The sequence below is a fragment of the Siniperca chuatsi genome, linkage group LG10 (genome assembly GCF_020085105.1).
Source record: "Siniperca chuatsi isolate FFG_IHB_CAS linkage group LG10, ASM2008510v1, whole genome shotgun sequence".
Classification (NCBI taxonomy): domain Eukaryota; kingdom Metazoa; phylum Chordata; class Actinopteri; order Centrarchiformes; family Sinipercidae; genus Siniperca; species Siniperca chuatsi.
Window position 1 is genome coordinate 29935740 of NC_058051.1, and position 16985 is coordinate 29952724.

The 16985-nt window shown below is 45.3% G+C and overlaps 1 protein-coding gene across 6 annotated transcripts in view; it reads right to left on the minus strand.

Moving 5' to 3' along the window:
• Window positions 1-16985, minus strand: part of kcnd1 (potassium voltage-gated channel, Shal-related subfamily, member 1) — a 75498-nt gene that overhangs the window by 42947 nt on the left and 15566 nt on the right. For all 6 annotated transcript variants that reach the window (XM_044210231.1, XM_044210228.1, XM_044210229.1 and 3 more), the window contains 2 exons: window positions 14707-14952; window positions 10745-11457 (listed from right to left, as the gene is read on the minus strand). In XM_044210231.1, coding sequence (XP_044066166.1) covers window positions 10745-11457; window positions 14707-14952 — 959 coding nt within the window. The remainder of the gene's footprint in view (window positions 1-10744; window positions 11458-14706; window positions 14953-16985) is intronic.

A 16985-nucleotide genomic window follows, 5' to 3' on the forward strand; every position in this document is an offset into this window, starting at 1 on the left:
TAAAACGTTTGACTCATTAAACGGCATTTCACCAACTTCGGTTCCCTCGTCGTGAGGAGTACTGCTCAGCCTGCGAGAACAGCTGCGTAAAGTCTTCTGCGGCTCCGGAGAAGAAAATAACCCTCATGATGTCATAGTGATGTCATCAGGGTTGTCTCGGCGCGGGCCCGGAGACTACAAATGTCTAACACACAGTCTGTGTGACGAACTGGCGGAGGTGGGAGGAGCTTTTACTTCAGTGAAAGTAGTAACGCCACAGTGTAGAAACACTCTGCTGCATTCAAAGTGTTGAAAATATACTTAAAGTACCAAAAGTAAAAGTGCTCTCGTTTCAGAATCATATATATTATATCATCAGATTAGAATTATTGACGCATTCATGTGCTCATCACTTTAATGTTGCAGCTTTAATGACTTTACATTCTGCTGGGCAGTTTGATCTGTAACAGTCAGAATATCTCTTGTTCTTGTTTTAATCTGTCTCTCGCAAGTCCCTCAGTATTGTGCAAGTGCATTACAAAACCACCGGTGTACTCCTTTAAGGACGAAGCTGTTGCAAATACAGCGCGGCTGATTGTCTGTGGTAGGCGACATGAAGCCGCCGCAAACTGAGTTGAATGTTTGGATGTTAAATCTGGTTCCTTTTGCAGTCTGATCTGAAGACGAAGGCAGCGGATGCATGTGGCCGCCTGCCTGGTTTCAGCCGGCGTCCGCAGAGTCAGTGCGGCAAAGACAATCCAGCAGACAAATTCACACAAATAAAGCCGAACAAAATGTCCCTAGCCTTCAGTCCTGAATCATTTGGTGACAGCGGTGGTCGATTTACTTATTACCGTTTTTGTTTTGGCTTTTATTCGACAGTCTATACTGTAGGTGTGGAGGTGACATGCAACAAAGGTCCCAGACTTAAGGTCCGTTAACTCCAGAGCGTTCAAAAAGACGAGTTCAACTGCTAGTTATATTTTTTTATATCTATCTATCTGACAACCGAGCAAACTCCATGCTGAGGAAGACCATGAAATGTGGTTGAAAAAGCTAGCAAGTAGCTCTTGAGTGGAGATTTGTCGAATTGCTGTTTCCATAAACGTTCACACTGAAATTTAAAAACTGAATTTTATCAATGAATCTTCGAGCTGTTGATCGTTACGACTCATCTGACGCTTTAAACACAGGTCACAGTTATTACAGGGAGCGGAGCTTGTGTTTGACATAATGTGGAAATAATGATGAGTGCAGCACTTTGCGTGTGAAACGTTTCTCACTGAGGCAGAAAGTAAACACCTCACACTCATTACTCCCTGATTGTGCTCATGTAGTGTGGCAGATAAGGACTCCTGTACAAACACAGTATAATGAGAGTTTCTAAAGCTGGCTGCTAATGGCCTGTGAGATCAAAATCAGAGGACCGGAGTCTTCACGGGACGGAGTTCTAACTCTTCTTCTTCAGTTCCTCGGCAGAGCCTCACTTTGATCTCTGCAGCTCTTCTGCTCCACACATCCCCTCCTGTCAAGTCCATCATCTGCACAAGAACTTACTTTTCCCCTTTATATTCATTACACATGTCCAGGATTATTTTACATTTAGATTAAAGGCTCCAAAAATGGCTCTCTCTTCCTGTTCGTGTTGTTAAATTCTCCTGAATCACTTCTGCTAACTATCAGTATTTCCCAAATGGCTTTTTTCTTTCTTTTTCCATCTTCTGTAGACATTGTTTGATCTCCCGTCTGTTGCCTTGTGCATTCACATCCCGACACTAAACTTTTCTTTTGCTTTGTGCATTGTGTCTCGCTCTGAAGACAATTTGCATAATATGTTCAAACGAATCAAGTGAAACACATTTTTCTTTTCCCGTCTCTTGTAGAAGCAGGTTTGTAGCGGCCGTGCGCCTCCTTCAACGCGTAACTTCCTGTCTCGGCTACAGAGATCCCACACGGAGACAACAGGAACTGGGATTGGTCCGTTTCTGATGCAGGTGGAGACTGAGTGAAGACAACACGAAGCAGAGAAACAGCAACATCCAACAAAGACACCAGTTCTCTGCCAACACCAGACCATAAATACAGCGACAGCTAAATTAAAGCCCGATTATGTACGATACAGTCGGTTTGTGTTGACGCGGTGCCATCGAAGGCAGAAATCCGACTCTCAGTCCAAACCTGCACTGTGTGTATCTATGGCCGGACTGCCGTTAACCCCTTGTGTCAATTACCTGGGTGATGTGAGAAAAGGACTAGTTCGTGCTGTCCGACGTGTTTACAGCTGTTCTGAGCGGCCACGCCGGCAGGAGGAGAGAGAAGCCGGCCGTCACAGAGACGACCGAGACTCCACACTTTAAATATGGAGATGCACGCTTCCAGGTAGTTCAAACCCAGGGTGCTGTTCCACCGTCCGACGCTCTGTGGGACAAACCAGCTTTAGTTGGTCTTTAATTTTTCAAAACTGCCATAGTTCCAGTTCAAATTTAAAGGAACAATTCCACAGTTTTTGGGAAACACCCTTCCTTCCTTCCGAGAGCGAGATGAGAGAATCGACATCAGTCTCATGTCTGTGTGTTCAGTCCAATGATGGAGGGAGGGCGTGGTTAGCCTAGCTTAGCATAAAGACTGGAAGCAGAGCTGGCTCTGTCCGAGCCAGGCTAGCCGTGTTTAACACGTTTAATCTGGTTCGTTAAATCTGTACACAAACAGAAATCAGTTACGTGCTGGAACTATTTCTTCCTGAAGTCGTGTCGTCAGTCGTGTTGCCAGGTTTGGTACCTTCGGGCCTGTACAGAGACCAAAACCAAAACCTGAGCTCACGACAGTATCTGACAGCCTGCTACAGACGGAGACGCTGCGCAGAAGTACTAGGCGGACGGAAGCGCTGTTGTTCGTCACGAAACAATTCCACAGTTCCCAACAGGCGCCTGAGGGCCTGAGGGCCACAGCGGCCATTTTGTCTGTTTTTCAGGCAGGAAATGGAAGAGATAAACCATGAAACTTTACAGCGTCAAGCCATCTCACCCTCTCTGTAACGCTCTCTGTCTTTGATTCGATTTTTTCTCCTCGCACCTCCTCTTGTTCTAACCCTGTGTCTCCTCTTTCACTCTGTATTTCCCCCTCTCCGTCCCTCCCTCCATCCCTCTCTATTAAAACATTAACAGTGTGAACCATGCGTTGAGATGGTCTATAATTCCATCCAGGCTGTTTTATAAGGCCACCTGCTACTCTCGCTCTCAGGCTCATATACATCCTGTTCCTGAGAGGAAATGGCTGCTTCCCCTCTTGTTCTTATAAATAATGTCGATAGTAAAGTGCTCTGCAGCAGCAGAATCGCTCCGTAACCGAAGTATACAGGCAGGGCCGTAAAGCTGGTTTCGTCTCGTGTTTTACACGCAAGTGAAGCGAGGACGTGATGAAAGATCAAATTATCAGCTTTTATTTTGACGAGCAGCTTGACGTAGCAGGAAGAGGATGAGTCAGGTGACCTTTCAGGTGTGGTTTACACCTGCTGAGATCTGATCACAGTAATGTGTTGTGCAGCACTCACACGAGTTTCGCACCAGGTGGAAATGGGGTCACTGAATTTGTCATTTCTATTTGTTGGACCACTCTGTATTTTCCATCAACAGAAACTCCAGATAATTTCAGCTTGTTAATGGATGAATGAGATATTTCCCCTATTAAATGAACTATTAATTGTTCTATTGAAAGGTTTTCTTATCAGACCACCGGAAGGAAAATGTGCATTATCTGAAGACACCAACCGTCCGCATGTTTTCCTGGCAGCGGCTCTCTGAACGAGCTCCAGCAGATTGCGTTTCCCCTCACATATATTGCTTCTGGAGAGGCGGCAATAGGTTTATGATTTCACTTCCAGTTTATTTGCACAGTGATAAAACACAGGAGCAAAGCAATAAAAGCAGCAGGATGAAAAACAATGATAACAAACCGAACAAAGAGAAGCAAATGAGCAAATCAGAGGACGAGCAAGAGGATGAGGAAGAGGAGGGGGAGGGGAGAGGAGAAAACACAAAGAGCAGAGAGGAAGAGGAGTGGGGGGAACGAAAAGAGAAGGATGAAGGGGAGGAAGACGAGCATAAAGTGGAAAACAACTGGTTTAAGCTGAATTTAATTCAGCTCATGTTTCTGAAAGTCGATCGAGACGCTGTGAAGACGTTTGACACGCCGTTTAAATCATCACAGGACGCTAAGACTCTCCACCAGAACAAGGAAGCCACAGCTGTGGGTTTTCACAGTTCAGCAAATTAACTCACATTTACACTCAAATCATCCCGTTTCAGATTGATCTCCTTCCTTCCAGGCTTTTCAGCTTTATTTTCAAAGTTCGGAGATCGCAGAGAACCCTCAGTGTGATCTGACACCATGTCCACACTAAGACGACTAACCGCGGGTTTCCACATCTGGGTTTTAAGCTAAACGTCTTCACGCTCTTTTTGCTCAGCAAGATATTTACACTCGTCACACATATCCAGATTAAATCCAGATCCGACTCTCATTTGTTCCCATCAGCATCACGGAGAACCTGCCGTGGGCGTCGCACGTCTCCGCCCGGATCAAGAAAGCAGACAAGAGATACAGAACCCTCTGCTGCCGTACCACCGGACTGCAGAACCGCTTCCTCCTCAGGCTGAGGCTCAGCTCAGGGTCTGCACAGTCTGCAGACCTCACATAGACCTCAGCTCTGCATGTTCTGCATGTTCTGCATGTTCTGCATTTTCTGCATGGCTCTACATGTTCTACATGTTCCACATGTTCTACATGTTCTACATGGCTCTACATGTTCTACATGCTCTACATGTTCTACATGGCTCTGCATGTTCTACATGGCTCTGCATGTTCTACATGTTCCACATGTTCTACATGTTCTACATGTTCTACATGCTCTACATGTTCTACATGGCTCTGCATGTTCTACATGGCTCTGCATGTTCTACATGTTCTACATGCTCTACATTGTTCTACATGTTCTACATGCTCTACATGTTCTACATGTTCTACATGCTCTACATGTTCTACATGGCTCTGCATGTTCTACATGTTCTACATGTTCTACATGCTCTACATGTTCTACATGGCTCTGCATGTTCTACATGGCTCTGCATGTTCTACATGTTCTACATGCTCTACATTGTTCTACATGTTCTACATGCTCTACATGTTCTACATGTTCTACATGTTCTGCATGTTCTACATGTTCTACATGGCTCTGCATGTTCTACATGTTCTGCATGTTCTACATGTTCTACATGGCTCTGCATGTTCTACATGCTCTACATTGTTCTACATGTTCCACATGTTCTACATGTTCTACATGCTCTACATGTTCTACATGTTCTACATGGCTCTGCATGTTCTACATGCTCTACATTGTTCTACATGTTCCACATGTTCTACATGTTCTACATGTTCTACATGGCTCTACATGCTCTACATGTTCTACATGTTCCACATGTTCCACATGTTCTACATGTTCCGCATGTTCTACATGTTCTGCATGTTCTACATGTTCTACATGTTCTACATGTTCCACGTGTTCTGCATGTTCTACATGTTCTGCATGTTTTACAAGCTCTACATGCTCTACATGTTCCACATGTTCCACATGTTCTACATGTTCTACATGCTCTACATGTTCTGCATGTTCTACATGGCTCTACATGTTCTGCATGTTCTACATGTTCTACATGTTCTACATGGCTCTACATGTTCCACATGTTCCACATGTTCTGCATGTTCTACATGGCTCTACATGTTCTGCATGTTCCACATGTTCTGCATGTTCTACATGGCTCTGCATGTTCTACATGTTCTACATGTTCTGCATGTTCTACATGGCTCTACATGTTCTGCATGTTCTACATGTTCTACATGGCTCTACATGTTCTGCATGTTCTACATGTTCTACATGGCTCTACATGTTCTACATGTTCTACATGCTCTACATGTTCTACATGGCTCTGCATGTTCTACATGTTTTACATGCTCTACATTGTTCTACATGCTCTACATGTTCTACATGGCTCTACATGTTCTGCATGTTCTACATGTTCTACATGGCTCTACATGTTCTACATGTTCTACATGCTCTACATGTTCTACATGGCTCTGCATGTTCTACATGTTTTACATGCTCTACATTGTTCTACATGTTCTACATGCTCTACATGTTCTGAATGTTCTGCATTGCTCACTGTATCTGAAATGTACATGGAAAGACTCTGTTACACTGGTCTTCTTTTGCACCACCATTACCTGCACTACTAAATACTACTCAACTACTTTTGCACTATAACTTATATAATATATAATATCACACTGATACTGTACATATTGTGTGTGTATGTGTGTAACTGTACATCTTCCTTGTAAATATAATTTAGTTTTTTTATTTTATTTCTTCCTTTAGTGCTGCTTTTACATACTTTGTTCTATTTCGTTGCCTATTTTATTGTTGTTATTCTGTTGAAATTTCAATATTTGAATCGTTGTTTATACATTTCCTGTGCAGCGCGGAGGGAGCTGCAGCTGCATTTCAGTGTGCAGTCCGGTTTTGTATAATGATGAACCTTGAACCTCGATTTGGCCTCATGTATGCACCTCCGCTGACCAGATCATAAATCTGATTCCAGTCCGTCTTGGAGCGAAAGAATCTCCTGACAGCTCTGATGGACTCATCCTGACGTCTGATTGGCAGACGCGGACTGGCCGTCGGGAAGGGCTGCCATCACAGCTGAAACTGAAAGTATCCCGCGCTCAGACGGACGTAGCGCTCGTTGCCAAGAGAAAACCCGGCAGTGTGAAGAAGCTGAGAGGTCTGCAGGTGATGATGAGGACAGCGCTGAAGAGGCAGACACATCAAACAGGAGTGAGCAGGTGCTCGTCACGCTGTGAGCTAGCTAACTCAGCTAACCAAAGAGCAAAACGTGTCTGGTAACCTCGGGGGTTGCAACGCTGGAGTCCCGCTGCAGGCGGGACCATCTCCGAGGTTTAACGAGTCACAAACATTCAGAGAAGTTTTCTAAAGTGGGCATCAACTTCGACTGCAAATGAGTTAAACAAACATGGAAATTTGATCATTTTCTTCGAGACTACTCGTCAGTTCTTTTTCACGTTATAGCCTATAAGGCCTAACGTTTGATAGCAATAAAAATAGTTTGTTAAATACTTACTCACAAACATGGGGAGGAAGACCTTGGAAAACCAGTTTCATCGTTTTACATACTGGCCTAACACAAACAATACAGATGAACAGATTGAGGGTTTGTTTTTTTATTAATGATTCGTTGATCGGCAGACATGTTGTGTCAGTTCGAACTCGGTGTATCTAATCGGGGCCGCTTGACCGCAGGTTCCCGGGCTGCTTTTTGTTGCTGACAGATCCTGTTGCCGTGACGAGATTATTGATATTAATTAATAATTAATGAAGTTCAGTGTGCGATTTGTTCACTTTAAACAGGGGGGAGTTACCGCTGCTGTGCCTCGTGCACAGAAATGTTCTTAATTCGGAGACGCACATGTCGTTCCTGCGGCCGTGTGACGTCTGCAGGTATTTAATAACAAATATTAATAAACAGATTATTCAGTGATGTGGTCTGTGAGTTTGAATTTGATTTTTCATCAAAGAGCGGCGAGTGGCTGTTAGATCAGGGCTTCCTGTGTGACACCGTCCATGTCTGCCAGCTGTTTGTCTGCTGGGTTTCTAAAAACACACACCTGACATTGACTCTTGAACGAGCCGTTAACAGCGTTACCACGTGATGTCACTTCTAAAACTAAACTCTGGACAGGAAACACCGTGACAGAGTCGCAAAAGTTAAGATTCTCCTCCTTTATCTGCTTCTGTTCATCCACAGAACATCTGGGCCTGTGATCGGTACAGATCCGATCAATGAAATGATATTTTACTGGAACAGAACGGTGTGTGAGAGGCGGATCCCACAAGTGAAGGAAAACATAAGTTGTTTTATTTGGTTTGAACTCTGTTCTCTCTAGTCTGATCGACAAAAACCTTCCTTTTGATTCTAGAAGAGAGACGGAGAGGAAGAGGGGTGAGGACAGACACAGGGATACTCCCCAGGAGGAAACAGGGAGTAACTGAGAGCAGGAGGGGGGGGGGGGAGAAGGGGAGGAGGAGGAGGAGGGGGGTAAAAGCCTGGGTTGTGTTTTGCTGCCTAGAGAATCCATTTAGAGGTTGGCCTCTCCCTGCTGATAACTAATGAACCTGAAGACTGAGAGGAGAGGAGGAAAGAGGGGAGGAGGAGAGGAGGAGAGGAGAGGAGAGAGGGGAGAGGAGAGAGGAGGAGAGGAGAGGGGAGGAGGAGGAGGAGGAGAGGAGGAGGAGGAGAGGAGAGAGAGAGGGAGGAGGAGAGGAGAGAGAGAGAGAGAGAGAGAGAGAGAGGAGAGAGAGAGAGAGAGGAGGAGGAGAGGAGGAGGAGAGAGGAGGAGGAGAGGAGAGAGAGGAGAGGAGGAGAGGAGGAGGAGGAGGAGAGGAGAGAGAGGAGAGAGAGGAGAGGAGGAGAGAGAGAGGAGAGAGAGAGGAGAGGAGGAGAGGAGGAGAGAGGAGGAGGAGAGAGAGGAGGAGGAGGAGGAGAGGAGAGAGAGAGGAGGAGGAGGAGAGAGAGAGAGAGAGAGAGAGAGAGAGAGAGGAGAGAGAGGAGGAGAGGAGAGGAGAGAGAGAGAGGAGAGGAGGAGAGGAGAGAGGAGGAGGAGGAGGAGAGAGAGAGAGGAGGAGAGAGAGGAGAGGAGGAGAGAGAGAGGAGAGGAGGAGAGAGAGAGGAGGAGAGGAGAGGAGGAGGAGAGGAGAGAGGAGGAGAGAGAGAGAGAGAGAGAGAGGAGAGAGAGAGGAGGAGAGGAGAGAGAGAGAGAGGAGGAGAGGAGGAGGAGGAGAGAGAGAGAGAGAGAGAGGGAGAGAGAGAGGAGAGAGAGAGAGAGAAGAGAGGAGAGAGAGGAGAGAGAGAGAGGAGGAGAGGAGAGAGAGGAGGAGAGGAGGAGAGAGAGAGAGGAGAGAGGAGGAGAGAGAGAGAGAGAGAGAGGAGAGAGAGAGGAGAGAGAGAGAGAGAGAGAGGAGAGGAGAGGAGGAGAGAGGAGAGGAGAGAGAGAGAGGAGAGGAGGAGAGAGAGGAGAGAGGGAGAGGAGAGAGAGGGAGAGAGAGGAGAGGAGAGAGGAGAGAGAGGAGAGAGGAGAGGAGAGAGAGGAGAGAGAGAGGAGAGGAGAGAGGAGGAGGAGAGAGAGGAGGAGGAGAGGAGAGGAGAGGAGGAGGAGGAGAGGAGGAGAGAGGGAGAGGGAGAGGAGGAGAGGAGAGAGGAGGAGAGGAGGAAAAGAGGGGAGGAGGAGAGGAGGAGGAGGAGAGGAGAAAAGGGGAGGAGGAGAGGAGAGAGAAGAAGAGAGGAGGAGAGGAGAGGAGGAAAAGAGGGGAGGAGGAGAGGCAGAGAGAGAGAGGAGAAGAGAGAGAGGAGAGGAGAGGAGAGGAGGAAAAGAGGGGAGGAGGAGAGGAGGAGAGGAGAAGAGAGGAGAGGAGAGGAGGAAAAGAGGGGAGGAGAGGAGAAGAGGAGAGGAGAGGAGGAAAAGAGGGGAGGAGAGGAGGAGAGGAGAGGAGAGGAGAGGAGAGGAGAGGAGAAAAAGGGGAGGAGGAGAGAGAGGAGGAGAGAGAGAGAGAGGAGGAGGAGAGGAGGAGGAGAGGAGAGGAGAGGAGAGGAGAGGAGAGGAGAGGAGGAAAGAGGGGAGGAGAGGAGGAAAAGAGGGGAGGAGAGGAGAAGAGGAGAGGAGAGAGGAGAGGTTTCGTTCAGCTGCACAGAACTACATCTGCAACTTACTTACTTATTAGCATCAGTTCTATGGATTATTGATTGATAAACCATGCAGTGCATGAAATATTAACACATCCACATATAAATGTTCCTTTAAATCAGCAACTATCAGCTGAAGGCGAGTAAACAAGTCTGCGTGCGTTCAGTGCTGCGGACGCTTGATGCCGAGCCTGAACATCCACACGTTGTTCCACATGAAGCTTTCATTCAGTGAAAGCAGCCAGTTACAGACACAGGTCACTCATTCACACCTTCTCAGTCTGTCCATTCACAGACAGGTAGGAGTATAGAGTCATATAGAGAAGAGACGCCGAGTGTGTGTGTGTGTGTGTGTGTGTGTGTGTGTGTGTGTGTGTGTGTGTGTGTGTGTGTGTGTGTGAAAAAGCAGTATGGTCGGTTCAGCCGGAGCTTATGGCGGATTCCTGACTCACTCTCTATTTCTGATGTTTCCAAAGGCTCTTTGAACAGCAGATAATAGATCAGTGCTGGAGAGCTGCAGGGTGAAGACACCGTCATCCTCACACACACACACACACACACACTCTCCATCCACACAGCAGCAGTGAGTGTGTGTGTGTGTGGGCGGCAGCAGGGTGAAGATACACCACCGTACTCGTGAAGCAACGAGTGGGAGGCAAACACACACACACACACACACACACACACACACAGTTTCAGTTTCTCACACTTCATCTCTTTTCATGGTGGAAGCTGTAAAACTCTCCTCCGTAACCAATAATAATGGCACATCCATGTCCCGACACGCAACGGGATGATTACAGAGGAGCGCCTGAGAGGAACACACACACACACACACACACTCGCGTTGCCATGGCGATGATATTAACAGCAGTGCAGCCATCGGTGGCAAAATAAAATCTGCTTAATGTCAGATATCTCGGCAAACACACAACGTTAAACTGATGTTAACTCACCCCAGCGTCGTCATGGTGACGATGGTGTACCAGAAAGAGGCCGGGATGGAGGTGAAGGTGGAGCCCTTGGTGCCTTTCTCGGCGTAGAACATGACGGTGGCGAAGATGATGATGGCCATGGTGAGGGAGAAGAGCAGGAAGCCGAGCTCGGAGGCGCAGCTCTTCAGCGTGTAGCCCAAAATCCTCAAACCCTGCGAGTGACGCGAGAACTTGAAGATCCGGAAGACGCGGAAAACCCGAAGGGTGACGAAGGCGCCGCTCACGTCCTCGTTCTCGGGCATCACCAGGCCGATGTAGTAGGGCATGATGGCCACCACGTCGATCACCGACATCACCGAACGCATGAACTTGCAGCGGCTGGGTGCGGCGAACAGACGCATCAGGTACTCGAAGGTGAAGATGAGCACGCAGGCCGTGTCCATGCAGAAGAAGGCCAGCTGGTATTTCTCCCCGCAGGGAAGGTCTTTAACCCTTCCTTTGGGAGGCCGGCAGGGGACCGTCTCCACCACGTTGGCGATGACGGAGACGGCGATGAAGAAGCCGGTGACGTAGTAGAAGACCAGCGCCATGGTGGAGGTGTGGGGGTTCTCGAAGGCTCGCCACAGCCGCTCCCTGGAGGTACTGTGTGGAGGGAGGGGGGCGTCCATCGCCTCGTTGGCCTCCGTGTCCTCTGCCAGGCGCTCCTGGTTCTCCTTTTTCCTGTCTCGGTATTCCTGTACAAAGAGAGGAAGGGAGGGAAAGGAAGATTAGCTAACTTATCTATCGTAATTTACCAAGTTAGTGCCGTTAAAAACACACAGCTAGATGTGGAACTGATGGTATCTCAAGTTAAGCATCTTTTTTAAATTCAGACGCCAAAGTCCTGCTTCAAAAACAAATTTATTTAGGTTGAATGCTCTTGCGTATCAAATTGATGAAGGATAAAGAAGGCTGAACATATCTAATTTAACAAGCTTGCTGCTAGCCTTGCTAATGTACTGTTAGCTTCATGTCTTGTTAACCAATCCAGGATATCTAGTAGTCTAGCATCACTAATGCCGTGTTCAAGTTACATTATTCAGACTGTAATTGCGAGCAGCAGGGTAGGAAAAAAAAAACGGCGAGTCTAGTCTTTAGCAGCTTTAGCATCACTATATCATGTTAGCTTTGTTTCCTGTGAGCTGATCACTGGCCTTGCTAATATTATGTTAGCTTCATGCCCTGTCAGCTGCCGTTGGTTTGCCATTAGCTCCAGTCCACTAAGCTTAACCACTTAGCTTCTTTTCTTGTTAGCTGCTAACAAGATAGTGAGCTAAGACTGGGAATAAATTAAACTTTTACCACAGGTACTAATAAACTAGTACACCCCTGAAGGAAGTTAAATGTCTTTCCTTGTTGACAGAATCGCCAAATTACCTGCAGAGTGATTATTTCCACCAAAAACCAATAACTCAATTTGTGTTGCCTCATTTCAATGTTTTGACGTTAGCGCCACCAAGTTTAGCTGCTTCTCCTGTTAGCGGTCAAGCTAAGTGTAGTAATAAATGAACCTTTAACCCCTCGCAGCAGCCAGCGAACTCAACATTGACTAATAAACTAGAAGGAAGTTAAATTCCTTCTTCAAACCTTTTGCCAAATGCTATACGTTAACAGAGAAAATGGTGAAAAGCAGCAGAGAAACAGCAGAATCTAGAGGAATAAAAATAAAAATCATGTGGACTGTTTCTCGTGGGAAATTGTGGGGGAAGTGTTGAGCGAGTATAAAAAGAAACCCATGAATTTGAATCTCTCAGTTGAATCAACATTTGTGAACATGATCAAGTCTGCCAAATCTGAACAATTACCCATTCATGAGTCACTGGACGGGTCAGTTATAAAAACAGGGATATAAATATATAAAAGCCTCTAAAGACGAGGCTAATGTGACAATATAAAGAGCTCTGAAGGTGATTTGTTGTTCAGAGAGTGAGCAAGGAACTTGTTTAAGGCTTGTTAAAGGAATCACTTACAGAAACTTGGGGTATGACGCTTCCCAAAATCAGTAGCCATAAAGAGCCCAAATCAGATTGCATTTGAGCTGCTGGTGTTCATCAGGGCTCATCACTGCGGTCTTAATGAGCTTCAGTTTGGTAATGGGGTTTGAAAGCAGCGCTGGTTAGTAATCCCCTCAGGTGCACTGATGGGTTTACACTCGAGTCATTTAGCTGGTGATGCTCTTGTCCAAAAAGACTCGATGAGTGCAGCAGCAGAATAACCAACATCAGTCAACCATTTGGAAGAAATCAGATCAAAAGTCACAGCACACACATAAGTACACTAGGAATGATGCGTTATGAACGTTATCTGTAAGGGCTGCTGTACTGAAACAAAAGAGGTTCATAAAACTGGAAGCTGCTGTCCTCCGTCACTGGACTGTTGAGCTGCAACAAAGTCTACGAACAAAATGAGCAACAATAGCGTCCCAGGCTAGCTGAAGTCAGTCCGTGTACAACATGTGCCTGCAGCTGCTTCACAGTAAAAGTCACTCTAACTGCTTGGTAGAAGTTGGTCTGGATATGTATTTGGGTATTGTTTGAAAAAAGATTATATCAGTGCTTACATAATACCTGAGGTTCTGTGACGACACCAAATGCTACACTCTTTTTAACAGCTTAAAGCTGTTGCTCACCGGGTCTAAATGAAATTCCTTTGTGAAAAATGCAAAATGAAATTGTGCATAAATTGTACAAAATACACACAAAGTCAGAGGCGAACCTGTCTTCTTCTAGCAGCCGTTATGATATTTTGTTGTTACAGTGACCCTTAGCCTGTGCCGATGATTCGCTCAATAAGACGTGGGCCAGGCAGGCTGAGAGACCTCGGCCTTAATCTTATAACATCAGTTACAGATTTCATCAAAGGTTTCTCTGACAGACACAGCTCTGTCACGGTCACCGGTGGGGATTTGTGTGTTGATTGGTTGCCAACCTCAGAAAGCCTTACATAACATGAGCCGGCCTGACGGCAGACACCCGAGTGAGAGGAGGACCGGAGCGGCCAGGCAGGCGAGTCCGCGACAGCAGGAAGCCCCAGGGTTTCAGGTAAGGCCTGCATCCTTTTCTCACTGACTGGTAACCATGGTGATTCTCGTATGTATGGCCTGTTAGTACCTGGAAGATCTAACAGCTCAACATTTCACCAGTATTGTATATGATTTAAATGTTCTAGGTGTTTTGAACCTGACACCACCTGTGAATGTTCTTCCGATCACGTGAAATTACTCTTTGTTTTACGAGAAGTAACGGAAACACGCAGATTTATCTGCTTGGCTTTGTACAAACATCTTGCGCATAAATTCAGACTCGGTGTGGAATCACTTTTAGTTTTTGGAATATAAACGTTTTAACCCTTTTTTTATTTGTCAAAATATGTCAAACTGCTTAATGTGTCAGCGTTACATAAAGAGCTTTGTGGAAGTAAAATATTGTGTAAAGTTAAGAAAGGTTTTCTCATTTAAATGTTCAATACTTGAAACTCAGTGCTAGAGACACATTTTGATCAGTACTCCAGGAGTATTTTTAAAAGCATATTAAGCTAAATGTTGTTTATATTCAGTGGTGAATAAAGTACAAAATAATGAGCAGCTTGCACTACTGGTACGACATTTTACTGGTCTGCATGATGGAAAATGTTAATCACTAATTTCAATCTTTTTTTAGCTCCATATTTGCATCACAATATCTAATAAAATTCGATTTTTCCTTATATAACGCAGTCGGGCCAATCAATAACAAGGTAATGTAGGCCATTACTGTTGGCCAATCATTCCAGCTTTTAGAATACCAAAACAGAGACAAGTGTGTCCTTTAGTTTTGTAAAGACCCAACCAGGAAGATGGGAGTGATTATCTGTGACTTTCAGACATTCAAACAAATGCAGCAGCTCCTTCGTGAAGACGCAAAAACAGAGAATGTCTTCACAGTCAGCAGAAAGCAGAGGTTTACCTCCATGCAGCAGTCTCCGATGATCTCTGGCACGATGCCGTAGAAGGCCAGCTCCTCGTCGAAGGCCTGGATGCACTCGTGTCGCGGGTAGTGGAGCTTCCCGGTGCGGTAAAAGTTCAGAATGTGCCGGAACATTTCGGGGTCTCGGTCGAAGAAGTATTCCTGTGTGTCCTCGTTGTAGAAAAACTCCTTCTCTGAGGAGCCCAGCAGCGTCTCGGGATAACGATCCAAAGTGTTCTTCCATGTCTGGAGAAATAAAACAGAATAGATGTTTTTTTTCCTCTTTTGAGACTCTAAAACTGGTTCTCATGTCCGTGGTGCTGAACTACAAATCTCCCATGGACATGGGGGATCATGGACGTCCACCCGAGAATTTGTTATTTAGCTAAATGTACTTCTGCCTTCAAGGGCAATCAGAAATGCCACAGTAATGTTGAGGGCGCATGAACAAGCCAACAAAGTACTAACGACAGCTGAGTTCGAACGGGTTGTCTGTCCCGCGTCATTTGAGTCACACATTTCTAAATCAAATTTATCTGATAGATGAGATTTCACAGGTTGGGAGGTACTGTGACATTTAAAGCTGACCTGAAATTTGTATTATTATGCAAAAGGAGTATTAGGTAGAATACTACTACAGTCTTTGTTCATATTTTTAAAAACACTCGGTTTGTTTTGTTCGTACCGCATCATAGAAAGGAAGCCGGCTAGCCGGTGTTAGCGGTCGCTCTGCTTCATCCAGATGTGGTCAAACCAGACTGTCCGAGCTGACGGCAGCGAGCTGTACACTACTCCACACAGATGGAGGTACAACATCAGCCCCCCAGCTGGTTAGCTACCCGTTAGCTTGTTGGAACTTAAGTGATATTACAAACTATTTTTAATGCTCACACACACAGATCAGATTAGAGTAGTGACACCAAACATTAACACCCACTGCAAAACACCCGTACAGCGGGAAAATTACAATTCTGACCAAATAAGTCAATATGCAAAAAAACATTGATTTCTTATCAAAAATGTATTTTAAATTCAGTTTAATTTTTATAAAAATTGCAGAACCTGTATTGGTCAGTGTTTTTTTTCCGCGGTCATCAGCAGGGTGCTGAAATGAAGAACACGATTTTCCGTTCTCTCGAGTCATGTAGGTTACTCAACTGTCCGCACCATGTTAAAAACACAAACACACAAGTTCCATTTGAAGGAGTTACGGAGACGTTGAGTAAGATGGGAGCAGTGAACCGTCACTAACTGATGGTAAAAGTGACGTAGGGCCCATTTTAATCTTTGATGCCATTATGTGGCCTTCCATATTAAAAGCAAGCATTACTGTATGTTTGTATTTCTATAAATATATATATCACTAGAACTTCAAGCTGCTGCATTTTGTTCTAAAAAATTAGGACAAAGTCACAGACTTGACAAGAACTTTCTTGTTGTTCTGCCACCGCAGCAGAAAGTACTTTGGTGCTGCTTGACTCCTGAAAGCCACCAAAATCTATTTTTGTTGCGAAGCCTTTTTGTTATTATTTCTGCACAAATGCACAGGAATGCGCTGATTAAACGTACAGTATTTACCACTTTCAGCCTCGGAGGTAGGAGCAGAGATGGAGCACATTAGGAGCAACATGAATCGCTGAAAGTAGTTCTGGAAGTAACAGTGCTTTTAATTTTCCTCACAGACAAGCTGAGGTAGTTAGGAGATACTATTCTTATTCACTTGGACACGTATTGAGCTTATGATAGCTTATAATAAGTCTGTGTCCATAACAACTTTAGGAGTCAACTACGAGTCCCAGAGAGCATTGCTGTAAAAAAACATCCAATCAGAGAGCTTCAGATTCTGTTGCCGGGCCTCTAATGGCGAAATTAGAGGTTGATCTTCATTCAGAAATATTTTTTGGAAATATTTTGCAGCAGTTCCTGACTGCAGCACCAAAGAGTGTGGTACAGTAGAACTCTTGATATCATGGCTCTGGCTGGAATACCTGCCGAGGCTCATGGGTAATGTAGTTTTTAGAACCATTAAACACACGCCAAACTGAAGGAATCAACTTGGTGCTCATCAAAGCCTGCATGGAACAAGTCCTAAATGTGTGCATGAGAACTTCCTGTACGTATAAGAAAGTCTGTATTTTCAAACATGTGTTTGGGCTGTATTACATAAAGAAACGCCCCCAAAACACCATATATGGTCAACAGCATGCCTTTGCAAAGCCTTGTGGCTTTAATGTAGGACTACTTGATGTGGAAAAGATAAATGACAAACATCAGAGACA